Source organism: Zonotrichia albicollis, chromosome 2 (assembly GCF_047830755.1).
Source record: "Zonotrichia albicollis isolate bZonAlb1 chromosome 2, bZonAlb1.hap1, whole genome shotgun sequence".
NCBI classification, from domain to species: Eukaryota; Metazoa; Chordata; class Aves; order Passeriformes; family Passerellidae; genus Zonotrichia; species Zonotrichia albicollis.
In genome coordinates, this window is record NC_133820.1 from 91,486,247 (window position 1) to 91,504,994 (window position 18,748).

Sequence of the window (18,748 nt, forward strand, 5' to 3'; positions counted from 1 at the left end):
GCCTGGAGAAAGCTCCAGGGAGACCTTAGAGCAGTCTTCCAGTATCTAAAGGTGTGGGAATCCATAAAGTTAGAGGGTTTTTAGGAAATGGTCAAAAAAGAGTATTTAGGCCTCAGGATGTGGCCCTAAGATTCTGTTACAGCAGAAAAGTTTCCCAAGCAAGCAGAAAAGTTTCCCAAGCAGTAGACGTGACAAATAACAATAGGACTCTGTAGATGTGGCTTTAGGATGGCAACAAGTTTATTTAATGTATATCTTTAGAAGGTTACTGTGAATAGAGCTCTGTTCTTTGTCTTTTATGAACCAGTCTTTGTTTTAACTACTCTTACGTATGTTTTATAAGATTGGATGGAAAGCTTGTCAATATGTCTTGCTTTGGTGTGATTGGCTGAAATCTAAACTGAGATGGTTTTATGTCATTCCGTTTTACCCCACCTTCGGGGACATTTTTCCTTTAGGCCAGCATGCTGTTAACATCTAACAATGTTCTGAGGCTGATGTACTAATAAACAAAAAAAAGGCTGGTCTGAATTTGTCCAGTGTGGTCCATATTTGGACTTTTTGCCGCGGCAAGTGGGTTCCTCTCTTAAGACGTGGGTTCCTGAAACCATTGGATCTATAGCTACCCTGATGCTCCGGCATTTTGGTGCCCCGTGTGAGGACATTCCGTGTGAGGACATCCCGTGTGAGGACTTTCCGTGTGAGGGAACCCCGTTCGAGGACGTAGATTAGAAGAAAAAAGAAAAAATCCTGGATTTCCCGGCAAACTGGTGCCCCGTGTGAGGACAAGCTGACAATGGTCATTTCTAACACATTGCCAAACATTTTTGAACAAGCAAAATTGAGTCATGCCTTTTTCCACCAAAATGCCCAAGCACTTGTGAGAATGTTCCAAATTACTAAAAGTCAAGCTAAAGCTATCATTCATACTTGCCCTGACTGTCAATTGGTACAACCTCCTGTTTCTACAGGAGCAATCAACCCCCGAGGCTTACAAAGCCTACAGTTGTGGCAAACGGATGTTACTAAATATCCTTCTTTTGGTAAATTTAAAAATATTCATGTTTCCGTAGATACATTCTCTGGTGCAGTTTTTGCTTCCCTTCACACAGGTGAAACCGGCAATCATGCCTGTCATCATTTCCTGCAAGCTTTTGCTTCATTGGGTGTACCCCAAGAAGTAAAAACTGACAATGGTCCCGCATACATATCTCAAAAATTGGCCACATTTTTAAATGAATGGGGTGTTCGGCACATTTTTGGTATTCCCCACTCTCCAACAAGCCAAGCAGTCATTGAAAGAACACATCAAACCCTAAAACGCATATTAGATCAACAGAGAGGGGGAACGAAGGTCACCCCACAGATGAGACTGAACAAGGCTCTGTATGTTTTTAATTTTCTAAACAGTTCAAGTACGGAGCCAGATCCACCAATTTTTAGACACTTTTCAAATAATAAACAGGCAAAATTAAAAGAACATCCTCCTGTTTTAATTAAAAACCCTGACTCTGGACAGATGGAAGGTCCGTTTCAATTAATAACGTGGGGCAAAGGGTATGCTTCTGTCTCCACAGGTGCTGGAATCAAGTGGGTTCCTGCCAAAAACGTCAAACCATATCGTACTTCAGAACCTGCAGTCGAGCCCAGAACCGAGGAAGCAAGTACGCAGACGTGAACCGAATCGAAGGATCCCGAGTATCGCCTGACACCTCTTGTGCCTGACGTTCTTTATACATCGGTGGAACCCATGAACTCTGAATTTGTGTCAATGTTGTTTATGAGTATACTAATTGAATGCTGAATGTTTGTTCAACAGTCTTAATTTTTGGTGAAGGTTTAAGTTAGAGATTTTGTGTAGAAAAAATTCTGCCAAGACTTAGTTCACGAAAAAGATGGAGCAAGTTCAAATAGTATATTTGTTTTGCTTGATTTTAATTGTTTTTTGTCGTGCAGATTTTCCTGTGGATCAACCGAAAACAAATGTTTGGGTGACCTTAGCCAAGGCTGCTGGATCAGATACTATATGTCTATCAAATTCAGAACCAGAAAAGCCTTTTTCAACCTGTTTGGTTGGTGTGCCAGTGAAAGAGTTGCCTTTGGTCAAAAAACAATCCAATGGTAGGCCAGGTGGAATTGACAATGGAAATAATCCTTCTTTCAATTGGAACATTTGGTCCAAAAAACTTCTCAGGGCAACATCTGAACCTCAAGAATTGGAAATCCTTGGTTCTTTGACCATGGATTTTTGTTTTACTTTTATGGCTCGTGCCTGGCGAAAAGGTGATCCCCCAAAGTTTAGTGTTACTCCTCATTATTTTGCATATAAAAATTTGAGTTTTTGGTGTAATGTTTCAAATAGTTGGGATGTGTTTCCGGAGACGGATCAATATCCATGGCAATTGCCGAAAGGGTATTGGTTCATTTGCGGAGACAGGGCTTGGCAAGGTATTCCAGCTCACCTTGAAGGTGGTCCTTGTAGCATTGGTATGCTCACCATAATTGCCCCCACTGCCAAAGCAGTGATGAAAAAGAAACAAAGGAGAACAAGAGCTGTTCCTCATTATGATGAGAACTGTCAGAGTGATTTTATGCCTTGGAATGCCGCCAGAAGGGTTTCAGCAGGTATATTTTTACCCCAATTGGCCTCAGCAGTGGCATTGAAACAATTAGATAGAGTTGGATGTTGGCTGAGCAAACAAGCTAATGCCACATCCTCTGCAATCAGTGATATGTTGACCGATGTTGATAGTATTAGACATGCTACTCTTCAAAACAGAGCAGCCATTGATTTTCTTTTACTGGCACAAGGGCATGGTTGTGAGGAATTCGAAGGATTGTGTTGTATGAATTTGTCTGACCATTCTGAATCCATTCACAAAAGCATTCAAAAATTGAAGGATCTGACAGCCCAAATTAAAGAAGATGGAAGTTCCTGGTTGGATGATTTGTTTCAAAAATGGAGCTTCGCACCTTGGCTAAGGCAACTCTGCAAGATAGGTCTTTATGTACTAGGCGTTCTAATACTGATATGTATAGTGATACCTTGTGTACTTTGTTGTGTTCGGCGAATGATGAACCGAACAGTCCGTGAAGTTTTCGTCATACAAGCAGGAGATTTAGGAAATAGAAGCACAGAGAGTGTTCGGAATCTCACGAAAGCAGTAGATGAAGGTAAAGAAATGAACGAAGGTTTTGAGTTAAGGCCTTGGAATCGACCAGAGTTTTTCGAACAATGACTTGTAACTGTTACCAAACATGATTCATATCTCTTTCAAGGATGAGACCATCACAGCATTAAGTTGCTGTGCCGTAATGTAGCAGTGCTTTAGTGCAGATAGGTCTCCAAGAGATGATAAGCAGAAATTTTACAGTAGAGCTATGAAACGCAAGTAGTAAGCGACAAGAAAATGAAAGATTCTGGGTCAAACAGAGAGGGGGAAATGTGGGAATCCATAAAGTTAGAGGGTTTTTAGGAAATGGTCAAAAAAGAGTATTTAGGCCTCAGGATGTGGCCCTAAGATTCTGTTACAGCAGAAAAGTTTCCCAAGCAAGCAGAAAAGTTTCCCAAGCAGTAGACGTGACAAATAACAATAGGACTCTGTAGATGTGGCTTTAGGATGGCAACAAGTTTATTTAATGTATATCTTTAGAAGGTTACTGTGAATAGAGCTCTGTTCTTTGTCTTTTATGAACCAGTCTTTGTTTTAACTACTCTTACGTATGTTTTATAAGATTGGATGGAAAGCTTGTCAATATGTCTTGCTTTGGTGTGATTGGCTGAAATCTAAACTGAGATGGTTTTATGTCATTCCGTTTTACCCCACCTTCGGGGACATTTTTCCTTTAGGCCAGCATGCTGTTAACATCTAACAATGTTCTGAGGCTGATGTACTAATAAACAAAAAAAAGGCTGGTCTGAATTTGTCCAGTGTGGTCCATATTTGGACTTTTTGCCGCGGCAAGTGGGTTCCTCTCTTAAGACGTGGGTTCCTGAAACCATTGGATCTATAGCTACCCTGATGCTCCGGCAAAAGGGTGTTACAGTCCCTGGGGAGGGACTTTTCACAAGGATATATAGTGCTAAGTTTAGATTAGAAAGAAATTCTTTACTGTGAGGGTGGTGAGGCACAGGAACAGGTTTCCCAGAGAAGCTGTGGATGTTCCATCCCTGTCAGTATCCAAGGCCAGGCTGGATAGGGCTTTGAGCAATCTAGCGGAAGTTGTCCCTGCCCAGAGCAGTGGGGCTGGAACTAGATCATCTTTAAGGTCCCTTACAACCCAAACCATTATTTGGTTCTATGATCTCAGAAGGTCTCCAACTGTACCTCCTGCTCAAGCATCATCAACTCTGGTGACAGCCCAGGCTGTTGCAGTTTACTCAGGTTACTCCAGTCTAGACTTGAAAATCTCCAGCAAAGAAGGTTTTTTGAGAAACCTGTTTCACTACTTAATTGTCCTCACCATGAAGGGGAAAAAAAAGTGATAAAAGATGAATATATCACAGAAAATAGAGAAAGAAAAAAGAAATTACCTAGTAGAGTCAAGACAATTTGCAACTATAATTTAGGACTGGTATTTTGCAAAGCAAGATGTTTATCACTATTTAACCGATCCAGGAAACTTCAGTTGAAATAAAAGATGCTATGAAGGTAATGAAAGGGAGAAGAGAGAAAGGTTGAAAGGGAAAGAAAATATGATTCAATATGTAACACCCACATTAGGATGACTTTGCTCTTTATCCCCAAAAGATTTTGTGCTCAAAACCTACAGGAGATCCAACCATGGAAGCATTCTATTAGTAATGCAGTAAAAAATATTTTTGAATGCAACACCTCTATTTTCCTCATAAACACATCAGACATCTTATTTGTAACAGAGTGAACTCCTAAACGCCTAAGCAGGTGGGGAGGAAACCAAACTCCCGAGAAGCCAGAACCAGTTCTATCTCACCATGAGCTACTCATGCCTCAAGAAGACATTCTCATCTGCAGAAGTCTTTTAGGGCCAGGTCCAGCAGCCCATTACTCCCTACAACACAGTGTGATAGTATTCATCCTCTACTGGAAGGTTTAAGACACAAAATGCATTTGACTCAAAGATAGGTTTGGATGAATGCCACACAGATAGATCTATGTGGTGCTCATGGTACCAGCAGTGTCCTGGAGCTGGAAATAAGTCAAAACAGAGTAAGTTATATTTCCATGTGGTATAGCTCAATGAACTGTGATGGACCACATTTCAGATTAAAACAAAACAGATGCACCAAACAGGAAGACTAAAGCACAAATGATATGCCAATTGTTACAGTTTTGAAAGTTACCAAGCTCAAACGGTAAAGCAAAAAAAAAACACAACAAAACAACACACCAAATGAAAACAAATCCAACTGTTCCTACAAGTCTCCAAAGGTAATGTAAATACTTGAAGACAGCTGGAGACTTCTAGCATCCAGTAAGACCAACTCGACGAAATGTGATTTCTCATCCCCCTCCTGAAGTTAAGAAACTTCAGCTTTTGTGATTCAAGCAGCAGACCATAGTTCATTGTTAATATGTATCATTTCTCTGTTGATCACTCAAAGGGCAGGTGGAATGGGGCTGCTGGGAAAGGAAATGAAAAGGAAAACAAGCAATGAAATGAACCAGGAAATTGATGATGCTTAAGATGAACACAAAAGACTCAAACAGCATTTAGTTAGTGTTTCCTCGGTGTAAATATTTGCCTGGATGCAACAACAGTTAATCTACCAAATCATAGCTGACTTAAAAGCTACGTTCGCACATTAAGAAACCTTGATCCTTTCTCGAAATATATCTCTGATTTTACTGAGAGTACTAAAACAAAAAGATGTCAATAACAAAAAATATTCAATGTACGAACCACTGACACTACACGTTAAATAGATTTAGCCCAGGCCTGGGTACATCGCTCCCTCCAACTACGCCAAGCCGCAGCCCCTGAGGGAGCTCTCCGCGGCCACCCCCGTGCCCATCCCCAGGCACCCCATGAAATGAGTGCCCCCCGAAGAGGCCTGTTGGCCGCACGGCCCCGCTCTGCCTCAGTGACGGGGCTGCGGAGGGCCCCGAGCCGCGGGAGAGGCCGGCAGCGGCCGGCCCGGAGCGCCCCCTCCCACCGCGGGGAAGGACGGCCAGGGCGGGCGATGCGGAGGGCGCCGCCGCCCCTTTCCCTGCCGCGGAGCCAGGCGGGCCTCTGGCCGCGCCCGTCCCTTCCCTGGGAGCCGCCAGCGTTCCCGGCACAGCCGCGGCGGCCGCCGGCACCGAGGGGCCGTGCAGGGGGGCGGGGAGGCGCGGGGCCCCACCGCGCTGCGGGAGTGAGCCGCGCCCGCCGCCTCCGACCTACCGCCAGCATCTCCCTTCATGGCGCGGTCGGGAGCGGCCCCCGCGGGTGTGCGGGCGTTGCGGTGCCGTGCCAGCCTCGCACGCCGCCCTCCCCGCGATGGATCGGGGCGGCGGGGCCCGCCCGGCGGCGGCCGCGTTCAGTCTCTCGGCAACGGCGGCGGGGGCGGGCGGGGAGGGAGCAGGTGCGGAGGAGACGATGCCGACCGCGCACGGGCGCCTCGGAACAAACAGACCCCCGCCGTGCTCACGAACCCGGCTGCGAAGAGAGGGGGCTTAGCGGCCCCGCTGTCACCTGGGGGGTGATCCCCGCGGCGGTCCCGTCTCGCAGAACACGCCCACAGAGGCTCGGAACTGTGCTCGCTGCGCCCCGAAACACACGAGGGATGCCCGGCACGGGCCGGAGCCCGCCGGGCCGTCCCTCGGCTGAGACCGCACTGCGCTCGGCCAGCAGCAGCGCCCGCCGAGGCGCCGCTTGCTGCGGCAGTTCTGTAGGGCTCCAGTTCGGGCTTCAGCCTTTTTGTTTCTTGGTTGGTTTGGGGTTTGTTTTTCGTTTTATTCATTATGCTCTTCAAGTGCTAGGATAGGTGATTTATTTTGGTAAGAAACCCTATTTGTAAACCTTAGGCCTTTTTATAGTGCTGGTGCACTTCTTTGCCCTGACTTCACTGGGTGGTCTAGTTAATTGTCAAATTACTGAAGGGCCGTGCTGAAGCCCAGTCTCGAGCTCCACAGTGAAAAAAAAAACCCCATGAAAATATCTTCACTTGTTGGACCAGATGGTCTTAAGGGTCTTTCCAGCCTAAGTGATTGTATGAAAAAGATACCACAAATAAACAGATGAAGAAATACTTGGAAAATTATTTCTGTAAATCAGGTTGACATGTTCCAATCTGCATTTTATCTTCTTGCACAAATTAAAAAAAAAAAAAAAAGTAAATTTGTGGAAAATTTATGTTTAAATGAAAATGTATGGTGGGGAATGTGAGCCTATAACTTTCTGGAGATGGTAGAATACGATTCAAAAGACAAAGCCCTTAGCAAAATACCCCAGAAAGCTGAAGGAAAGTGTATGGCATAAATTGTATTAGGTTCCTTTAAATTATATCTATTTGATGCTGGCAACCAAAACTAATAAACCAGTTAAGGAGTTGGCCTCAGGATTACAGATGCAGTTCTGCCAGCAGTACTTACATGTATTACCAGCATTAGCAATTCCAGTGAATTTAAGCACCTAATTTTAGTGTTTGCAGTTTTTGATAGCAGTCAGCTGATGTTTTATGACAAAAAAAAAATTGTAAAGCAAAACAATTTAAGAATAAATGTGCTGACAAATAATACTCTTCCTATTTTGTCTCTTCCTCCCCACTTAACTCTAAGTATTTCATTACTTGGAATAAGTTGCTAGGCAGCATTTTGCTGTTGGTGATAGCATCTCATAAATGAAAACTGACAGTTGCAAACAGTGAAACATTGCAGCTATAGCTAAACAAAAGAAATCAACATTTGCCAGCGGATGTGACTTTGTGTAACATTTCTCCTATGGATATACTGGCCTCTGAAACATAACTCTCGATAGAACAATTTTCCAGTTGGAAGGGACCTCAGGAGGCCATCTGGTCTGACTGATCTGCTTAAACCAGGCTCAGAGATGAGATCACACCAGCTTGCTCAGGGCTTTATCCAGTTGGGTCTTGAAAGCCTCCCAAGACAGAGACTGCACAGCATCCCTGGTAAGCTTGTTTCTGTACTGGACCGTCCTCATGCTGAATGATTTTTTCCTGACATGCACTTGGACCCTCCCTTGTCAGCAGTCTCTCCTCCTGCAGTGCACCCTTGGGAATTGCCCAGCTTTGTCCTCTTGACAGCTTCCTCATCGAATCTGGCAGACTGCTCCTAGGTGCCCCCAAAGCCATCCGAGCTCCTTCAGCCTCTCCTCATGGAGCAAGTGCTCCAGTTCCAACCACCTTGGTGGCCTGCCACTGAATTCACGTCTTAGCATCTGTCGTGTGTTGGAGAGGGGTTCAAGATATGCTGCAGTAATTTAGATACTGTTTAATGATTTCCCAAAAAGAAGGGATTAATTTCCTTACATGTGGTTTGTATTAGATAGAATACGTGTTTCTTTATGTATTTGGCACTTCTCCTGGTGTCGTGTTAGGTAACATATTGTTACTAGCTGCCCCTTACTCTGTGGAGCACGAGCTGCTAATGGGAACCCACACTTTCAGCAGAAGACTGGATTCTCTCTGACAGCCTGTCTTGAGCACAACTGGCATCAGATGATGCTAATGCTGGAAGAAAGGTTTAGCCCTTGATACCTTGATGTAGCTGCCTGTGTGCAAAGGTGAAACAGTAGTCTTCCATTCACAGAATTGTGCAGACGGTGAAGGTCTTCTGTTTGCAAGGAAAAGCCCTTTCTTGCTTTGCTATTTAACCACCAATTTACTTTCAGATGTTGCACACATCTGAAAAGCATGAACATTTTCATACTTCAGTGGCATATAGGAGGCATGTGAGGATAAAACTTAAATATCTATTAAATAGTTGATACAATTTTGCAAAAAAACCTGTTAGTCCTTTAAAGTCTGTAACAATGTCTAATATTTAGGGCTCCAAACCTTCAAGTCTGTTTTAATTCCAATTTAGGAAATTCACACTGACCTACAAAGCAAGCCATAAACATACAGATAAAGACAGAATTTGGGAGTTAATCCTACCACATTGCTTTACAGTAATGTTAAATAGGTCAAAAGAAAAGATGTTGCTTAGTAAAGATTTACCTCTCATCTCTACAATCAAGACCAGATAAAGGAATTTCCCTATTCATCCTTCAAACTTCAACACGTTTGAAATTGGACATGGCAGAATTTTCATTTAGAAGAAAAATTTGGGGATTTGTACTGCATATTCAAGGGCAGAATTCTCAACCTTACCTATAACTTTCTCTAACATATTTTGGAAACACTACCAAAAAAAAAAAAGGGAAGGGGGAAATTCAAAGCATCTGTTTATTCTACATGTTTCTTTACAGAATTTGGATAGCCCTTAAGCCCTGGTTTTACTTCTGAGTTTATTTGAACTTTATTTGCTTTATTGTCCTTACTTTCCCTAAGTATTTGTTAAATAGCTGAAGAGTAATGTAAACAAATTTTAAAAACAACCCAAAGAGCTGATCTTACTGAGATTGACATTGTTGGAATTTGATTTACCACTTATGAAAGAGCACAGTGCTTGATCAGATTTCATACTGCCTATAATGACTAAAAGAATTCATGAAATATTAATTTTGAAATTATGCTTGAGCTTTTAAAAAAGGTCACAAAATATCATTTAACAATTCAGAATCAAACTTCAGACCCAAAGTAAGATTTAATCATTTTGGCACAGGATACAATTCAAAACCTGCTAAATTCCTGCCTGTTGCTCTTTAGCCTCAGGGTGCCCAAGTCTTTGTCATCTAAATGGTGGTTACCACAAATTTCTCCCATAGTCTGAAGTCCTGCTCTGCAGATGCTGAGGAGCTCCCTGGTGTTATTGGGGCTCCATGTGAATTAGATGAGCTGAGCAGCCCAGTCTGCTTCCACCTATCCCTTTATGGCTCTGGCTAGTGGTGGTTTCACTCAGAAGCCTGTAACCATAACAGAAATGGTCACAGAGCAACATCAGGAAAGTGACAGCAGGAGAAACTCAGTTAACACTCATGAGAGCTTTGATTGGGATGGGTTAAAAACTGTCATTCTTGAGTGTCTGTGATGTGTGTCAACATCGATCAACCAGAATAAAGGACATGGAGTATGATTTTCTTAATTTCACACCTTGAGGAGGGTCTGAAGTGCGCTGCTAACTGTGTAGAATTAGTTTGCTTTCGATAGGTACAGAGTTCTCAGGAGAAGGGCAATAGAGGTGTTTTCCCACACTTCCTTTTTCTTAATTTCTGTCTCCATGTTTGGTTTAACAGCAAGCAGTGCAAGACAGAGCATTGAAACCATACAAGATGATTGCTTTGCCCTGGAGAATCTGGTGTGCATGTGTTTAATTTAGGCACTCAACCTGATGTTGAGTACAGCTCTGCCATGAAGAAGTCAGCAGCATCTCTTTTTTAAATTTGCTGTCCTTAGGAACAGCTCTTTGGACAAAATGATGAGAATGATCCTTCATTATAACTTATTCAGGTAACTAGTTAAAAGGATCACAAACAAGATAATCCTTCACACTATTTCTGATTTTTCAAGACTCCCAGCATCAAGAAACCTTGTTCCTTTGAGAAATAAGGCACCAATTGAACATAAAGTAATAATTTATGGTGAAAAATTTTTGGTTTTTATTTTCTTTTTTGGGCTCTTCACTATTACTGTTAGCTCAGCTTATGACAGAGCTTTACTTGTTTTCTGAAATAAATGCTAAATAGTTAAGAACACAGTAGGCTGGGTTTTAAAATGCAGTGTTGTTGCTGGCATTTTGGGCTTTCTTGCAAGATCATGCTGAAATATCTTCTGCTTCCTTAAAGCCTCTGTAAAAACAGGGTATTATTGCTGTGTAGGGGAATTCACTAGCAAACACTGAACAAACAAAAGACCTACCAGCTATTTAATATTTCAACTGAGGCATGAAAGAGTAAGCTAAGGTTTTACCCTAGAGTATAACAAAATAACATCTTGATTAATGTTGGCCTATGAACTGTTTGGGTAGTTTATATTCTGTACTATTCGGGCCAGCTACATTCAGACCAGCTCAGCTTTTATCTTGTTCTAACCTTAATCCTGTAACTCCAAAAACTATTTGTATTCCCTGTGTGATACCATGAGCTGTCCCAGATTCCATGTCCTGTCAGCAAAATTAACACAAGGTTTTCAGTTCTGTGCAGCTCTGGTGTAGTCTGTCTCCAGCTCCCTTCTAGGGATGGCATTGACCAGCACAGCAATGACTCTCAACAGTTGCATGCATTTCTGAACTCTTCAATTCAGACAGATTTTAGTTAACTCCATCAAGTACTTTTTGCTTCATGGCTTTTAAAGTGGTTTGCATTAGATATTTACAGCCACCTAGTTTAGTGATTGTATATTTTTCACAGAAGAATCACTGGATACTTAAAATTCTCCTTGTTTCACATTTTATGGAGGAACACTAATTGCTTGATATGTGGGATTTGCAACTTGTAGTTAATTTTAGAAAATTTTGATGTAACTGAATGCCTCTACATTTGAATGCTTCAGTCTCCACTCTTACAAACCCATGCTGTTCCTGAAATGGCTTCAATGGAAACCTGGGAAGACTATTTGACAGATTTTGATGGTTTCCATTTTTTTAAACTTAAACTGTTCACTTTATGTGCATTTTGATTTGTTTTATTAAAAAGAAAATCCTTGAGAATGGCATGGAATGTGTTTTGCAAAGCTGATGGCTTTATTAAGTGACAACAAAATTAAAATGTTCACTGTAATAAAGGCCATAATAAAGGAGTTGACAGAGTCCATCTGCCTCTCCAAACTGGATCAAACCTTGTTCAATAGCACATTATGCCATCAGAGTCATAGAATTATGGAATATTTGAGGTTGGAAAGGATCTCTGGAGATGGCCTAGTCTAACCTACCTGCCCAGAGCAGGACACCCTAAAGCATGTTGCTCAAACCCTGTTCAGATGGCTTTTGACTATGTCATGGGGTGAACATTGCTGGGCATTCTCCTCCAGGATGAGGCCACTCTTAGTGTAAAATAGCTTTTTTCTTTTTCTCACCTTTAAAAAAAATATTCTTATTTGATTTATTATAAAAACAATTCTGGCAAAATTGAAGTTAAGATATTTTTTGCCTTTAAAAAAGAAATCACTGCCTATGAATTATCTTGTCTATCCCCAGGCTTGCAGCTTAGTTTTTACTCGTTCAGAAGACTATGAAATCACAAAAATAGCCTTCACCAGTTTGGATAGGAAATTACTCTACTGATTCCTCTACTGGTCAATAAAATTGCAGGGAAAAGATTAGAAATTATCCCTATCTCTCTACCTAATCCTGCAAACTTTTATGAAGAACAGTAGCAGGGAAACACTTAAAAAATGAGGTTCAAGTGTAAGTGTGCTTAACACCACCTATTTTTTTATTACATGTCTTTATTTGAAGTAATTTTAAGTCTAACAAGTATTATTTAAACCTGTTGCCTGTTTTGAAGTGGCTGTTTAGTATTAGCAGGTGTGTTCCAGCTTCTCCTCATCAGCAATATGTTGACTTTCTCTTTTCTACCTTTATTCTGCAAGAAGTGGCATTACCACTTGTAAACCATACATTTACCAAGCACCTGCAGGTCTAGACCCTTAGCATGAAACTCCAATACATAGGAAAAATTGCATTTTACAACTGCTGTGCTTCTTGTAGGTATATGTTATCCAGTAGAGAAAAAAGTTCTTTAGGGTTGTGTACAGGAGTGGCTGAAAGAAAGTGGGCAGTTCTCAAGGCAGCATGTCAGGTTCCCATTTTGAAAGAGACTGACTTCTTTTAAATTGAATTTACAGCCTGTTTGGAAGCCAATTAGCTCCTGAATACATACACATCATATATATGTATATACACACTTTACACATGTTTATACATGCATGCATAAAAATATTCGAGGCTTAAATGACTAAATAATAATCTGAGAAAAGGTCAAAATCTATTAAGGAAGCACTGAGATATTGTATTAGAGACAGGTACACAGGAAAGCATTTATTAAATTTAAGCTCTAGGTACACATTTCGAATATTGCATCCTTTGACTGTGTAAGTATGCCTTCTCCAAATTCGAAAAGTCCACAGCAAAAAGCTGTGTATTTCTTCAAAACATAACAGATGTAAAAAAAATAAGACAGTGATAAGTTCATCATATCATGGTGAATGTCTTCTCCCCGTATATTTGAAGTTATAGTTTGTAGTCTGCTTGAAAGTCTTCTGAATACTGTCAGCAACAGTCTGCTCAGGGAAAAAGGAGGAAGATGAACAGATGGCAGCCTTTAAAGTCGTGGATTAAAAATAAATTTATTGCTAAAAGGGAATTACTATTGTTTAAAATGCAAAGCTTTCTCTTTATTCTTCTCTAAATTGAGACTTCAGGCAGTACAATTTTTGACAATCACATTGTTCTTAAAAGTGCTCTTTTCTGTAATCTAAAGGGTCTTTATTTATGAATATATTTTTACTGCAGCATTATAAATACATTTCAAAAACTATCACACAGTTAGAAAACATAATGCTGCATTAAGCATGGACTTCAAAGTTCAAGGACTGTCAAAAATAAATATTTATTGATTTGCCTCCCAATATTACTTCCCTTTTCACTAGATCCATCAAAGTAAGTCAAACACATGGGCTTAGCAGGACTGTAAACATTCACAGGACTGAAGCCAACAGATCACTCAATACAGGATTTTTATGATTTGTGTTGCTTGAGAGAACATTTTAACACACCTGCAATATGAAATACACTATAAAGGGCAGCAAAACTGGTAAAAAAGAGATTTGGTTTGCAACAGCTGTATGAGGTGCTTTTAGATTTTTTTACATCCTAATTCTCCTTGCTTGTATCTTAGGGTAAAGTTATGTATCATAAAGAAGGTAGTACACTAGGGGTAGGCAGTTGCACTTCACAATTTCAAGATAACTTACTAAAATATGACAAAAGTCTTGTGTTTTAATAGTCCATTGGAATAATGTTTTCCTTTAACCTGTATATCTTCAGGGACAGGGACTAATAATATATGTTAACAAATATGCTAGAGCTCATTTTGTCCCATCTCTTCTTTTGAATTTTGATAAAGTTTTATCCTCCAGTGAAGTGGGCACTTGACTGAAAACAGGCCCCAAACTAGATTTTAAAGGTTCTTTTGTCATATATAAGGCCAGCAGAACAAAGTCAAATGGTTGATGCTTTTTTTTTTTTTTTTTTGCAGAAATATCACTAGCAGAACTAGTTATGTTAGCAGGAATGCTGTGAATTGCAGCCTTGAGTTCACTATGTAAAATGTAAGACACCCACTTAAACACATAGGAACGGCAGCCTCTGAGTCAGAATTTTAACTAAATCTTAGGATGTTTTCTGGAACAGTATAATCTGTGGTATTTTAGATACTTAATATGAAATTAAAACAAGAGTTTTTCATTCTGAGGAAGATACTGAGGGCTTTAATCTCCAATGCAAGCTTCAAAACCAGTGAAACCTTCCTTCAGTCGCCTGCTTTAAAAATGCATGTGTGTGTGTGTGTAGACTAGGAGACCTATACTTACCTTCTTTTGTGGTCAGTTTGTTTCTTTGAGAGCTTTCCATCCCAGGGAGGCATCAGGCAAACAGCAATTTCCCAGGACAGCCAGAGGGATCTAAAACTTTTCTGCAGCATGAAGAAGTGCACATGGCCATATCTGCCAAAGCTGATTCATTTGGAGAGACTATCCTTCCTTTTAGCTTAGTTTTAAAGCAATTCAAAAATCTCCCACTGCTGAGATGAAGTATTGGACTGTGTTTTAATAAGGCATTAGGAAATGGCAAACTAATAATACTTTTAATGTGCAGTCAGTCATGCTGGTGCGAGTTGGCAGCCTGCAGTGTCGCACGGCGCTGTGACGCGAGCAGGTGACCTCAGGCTAAGGAGGGATGGACTGACGGACGGACGGACCTGGGGAGGCAGGCGCCAGGGAGGTTCCCCAGCAGCCAGGCAGGGATGCTGCAGCTGGGGAGCGCTGCTCCTGGCTCCCGCTCGGTACAAGTTTCACAGATTATCCCAAGCAGCCGTCTGTCAAAGGACACGGGGATACACATACCTCAAATACTTACGGTGCCTCTACTTTGAGAAGGAGACAGTTCGGTCACATCTGTGAACGGGCCACTTTTAAAACATCAAAATAAACCATCTGGCTGAGCAACTGTTTCTAATTACTTCCCTGCCTAGACTGTAAACTTCGGGGTTTGGCACCGGCCTCCTTCCCAGAGCGCTGCCCAAATCCCGCTCCCAGGCAGCTAATCAGAGCCACTGCAGCACGGCGGGAGCAGCGCTGGAGCCGGGCTTGTCCAGCGCGCAGCTCTCCGCGTGCCTGCCGCCTCTGTCCGCCCGTCCGTCCGTCCGCCCGCGCCAGGTGCGCTGAGCGCGGCTCGCAGCATGCTCGCACCGGCGCTGCTGGGGCTGCTGCTGGGGCTGCTGCTGGGCCCCGCGCTGCCGGCCGGGCCCCCGGCCCTGCGGTAAGTGCGGCTCTCCGCTCTCACGGGTGCGGCGGATTTTGAGGTGCCGGGAGTGTGATTTTGAGGGAGCGGTGGAGCACTTTGTTGGCTCTTCCTCTGCCTGCTTAAAGGTGACGGTGAGGGAAGTGCTCTGGGTCACTGGGAACCTCAGTAGGTAGGGGCATGTGCAGACTGCAGAGTTATTGGCAACGATGCATTTGATGCCCAAAATGCACACTCTGAAAGCAGTGAAGGGGGAAGACCTGACTAGTGATGACTCTTTACACCCAAACTTCCAGATTCTGCTGCCTGAGTGGAGCAGGCACCAAACCACAGAACCATGCTTATTGCTGCTCTTTGATGCAGTGGCACAGAGAGGTGCACTGCCCTTCAATCTGCATCTCCTCCACAGCCAGCACACACTGGCTCCTAAGGCCAGTGCCTCCTTTGCCCCTGAGCCTTGCAAAATCTGCTATCTGAGAAAGGGCAGGTTCTATTCATCTACATCTTCAGTATTCCTTAGAATTGTGAAGACCTGTTTTTGGCCTGAGCAGTCCTATGATTTCCTATGTTTTTCCTATGATTCAGTTCCTGATGCGACAAAGTTTGATTTTCCCCTGAGAATATCCTGAAAGTCCTGATCCCCATGTGCTCTGGTGCATGGTACAACTGCATGGCAGAGCTGCAGATCTACGGATCTAGAATTGGATTCTGTTGCTTTTATGAAAACCACAGCCACAACCTACAGTGTTATTACAGAAACCCACAATTACTTTGGTTTCCTTTTCCACTGGACTCATGGATCATATGTGTCTGACAACCAGAAGGATTACTTTGGCAAACATGTTTTATTAGAATCAACCTTTAGTGTTCTGTATGATATATATTCCTGTTATGCTATCCAGATGTTTGGATGTATATGGCATCTTTAAACTTTTTTGAAGTAATTAAGATCAAAATGTTTCATGATGGATAATCAAACTATAAGTGTCTGTGCATATATACCAGATATGCCTGATGGGAAAGTAGATGAGGCCAATGTAGTTAAAAAGGTAAGTAAAATAAAGTATACACATTCTTGCCGGTAGCAGTGAGGTTTCTGATGAAAACAAAGAAAACCAGGTGATTTGAGACAAGTAATAATTTGCAACCGTAGCTGAAGAGGTGGTAAGAACAATATTCTGGGTATTGGCTGAAGCCAGTGACAGGAGGGTGGTTTCAAATGAGCCAAGGTCTCAGTGGCTCTGAGCTGCAGCCCCGGCTTTGACCGCAGCTCACTCAGTTTGCTGTCCCCCACAGGAGCGCTTTGGGTATCCCTGCTCCCTGCCAGCTGTCCCGGGCTGAGTCGGAGCTCAGGTGCCGTGTCCCAGGGGGGAAGCTGTGCAGTGACAGAGGCAGGTGTGAGTGTGGAGTCTGCATCTGCCAAGTGACCGAGGCCGGCAAATACTATGGTCCCCTCTGCGAGTGCCACGACTGGGTGTGCGAGACCTACGACGGGAAAATCTGCGCAGGTAAGGAAGCCCTAATGGGGACAGAAGCTTAGAAAATTAGGAGTGTATATTAAAAACAGGAACACAGCACACTGGTACAGTAGAGACTTGATTATATATGGGTCCCTGAAACATGACTCTAAATGGAATGGTGGAGACACCCGAGGATTTTGCCAGATTAAAGGATGCAATTTACAGGTACTGTGTCTGCCATAAAATGGGACTTAGCTTACAGCAAGATTCATCTGCATCAGGGACAAAAGCAGAAGTTGCTTTGGGTTGGAGGCTCTGCAAACTATGTTTCAAGTCTAATATAGTATGTAATATTGATCACATTTTTATATATTTCCTTATTTGAATTGCTTGCCTAATGATGGCTTATGGTATCTACCCTGGCTTTAAACTATTTAAAAAGAATCAATTTTGTCCAGTGATTATTATTTTTTTCTTCTGCTTTAAAAAAAAAAGACTTACTGTGAGATGTACCACACTCATATTTGCTATATAAACATGAAAACTGTTTTTCTCTACGTAATAATAATACTTTCTAAATAAAGACTTAAAACAATGTAATTGTGTTGCGGTTTCAGGGATTTCCCCACTGACATTGTATTCTTTAATAACATACATTTCTGGGATAAAATTTAGTTCCTGCCAGTTGTTGGAACATGTCGCTTGGTTTACATCTAAGCATTATCACTCTTTCATCTTTCCAGCTGTCTTTACTTAAGTTTCTGGGTTATTTTGGTCAGATTTTCATCTTTTTTTTATCTTTCTTTCTTTCTTTCTTTCTTTCTTTCTTTCTTTCTTTCTTTCTTTCTTTCTTTCTTTCTTAGCAGCTTAGAATAGGATTTTAGAAAAAAGCAGGGAAAAGAAATGCCATCACATTCCTAAGGGGATTCAGCCTGGAGCTTGATGAAAGGGGCCAGAAGGGTACTTCATTTCTACTATCCCTGTTTCAACAGCTTTACCAGATTCACAGAAACGTGTCATCTTTTCAGGCCAAAACCTGCAATTAGGTCAATGGGAATGTTACAGAAATTCTTCTAGTAAGAGGACAATACAAATGCATTCCAGCAGTTGGTTTGGCAAATTTTGTAGGAAAAAGGACCAAACTTACTTTAGCAACAATTTATGCAGGAAGTCCAGTAATAACATGAAAGGACCAAGAATGTGATTATGAGAAAAAGATTTATATTTGGCACCTGTGGCTTTAGAGTTCTGTAGAGAAACTGATTCAGAGACTCTACAGTAAGCAGTATTAAATCCCCCTACATAAGAAATACCATAGCATTTCACTGCTTTGCTGTCCCAAACATGAAGTTTTTGATTGGTACTGTTATTTCAAAGTGCTTGCTGTTGTTGCTGGGTTAATTGCATAAAGGGAAACTGAATGCTCCTTCAATTTTAATATTCTATTGTAAATTCCACCATCATGTTCCTGTTAATATCATGAACAGTGGCTGCAAGTTTTGTAAGGGCTTTGGTGGTATAGTGTGCACACAGAATAAAGAGAGCCAAGAGATCTCTTAACAATATTTAGCTTTCGGGTAGCACTTCATGCAGCAGTTCAAAGATGTGAATGTTAAGTGATTAAATGTTTTTTTAAAAATGATTTTCTGTACTTGTCACTTTGTCACTCCTAGCTAAAGTATTGAAGGCTTGTTACCATGTTATCACTGAGATGTGAGATAATTTGAATTCTCTCTTCTGGAAAAA

General features: G+C 41.8%; 2 protein-coding genes across 5 annotated transcripts in view; one reads left to right on the plus strand and one right to left on the minus strand.

Moving 5' to 3' along the window:
* The window catches only part of NALCN (sodium leak channel, non-selective), a 239,290-nt gene extending 232,785 nt beyond the window's left edge, over window positions 1–6,505 (minus strand). For all 3 annotated transcript variants that reach the window (XM_074535672.1, XM_074535671.1, XM_074535670.1), the window contains exon 1: window positions 6,364–6,505. The gene's annotated coding sequence lies outside the window, so the exon portion shown is untranslated. The remainder of the gene's footprint in view (window positions 1–6,363) is intronic.
* Window positions 6,506–15,205: 8,700 nt separating this feature from the next.
* The window catches only part of ITGBL1 (integrin subunit beta like 1), a 127,128-nt gene continuing 123,585 nt past the window's right edge, over window positions 15,206–18,748 (plus strand). Inside the window, exons 1-2 of one of the 2 annotated variants that reach the window (XM_074535676.1) lie at window positions 15,206–15,560; window positions 16,839–17,050. In XM_074535676.1, coding sequence (XP_074391777.1) covers window positions 15,481–15,560; window positions 16,839–17,050 — 292 coding nt within the window. In that variant the 5' untranslated portion in view covers window positions 15,206–15,480. The remainder of the gene's footprint in view (window positions 15,561–16,838; window positions 17,051–18,748) is intronic. The other variant, XM_005487264.4, reaches the window with a different exon arrangement.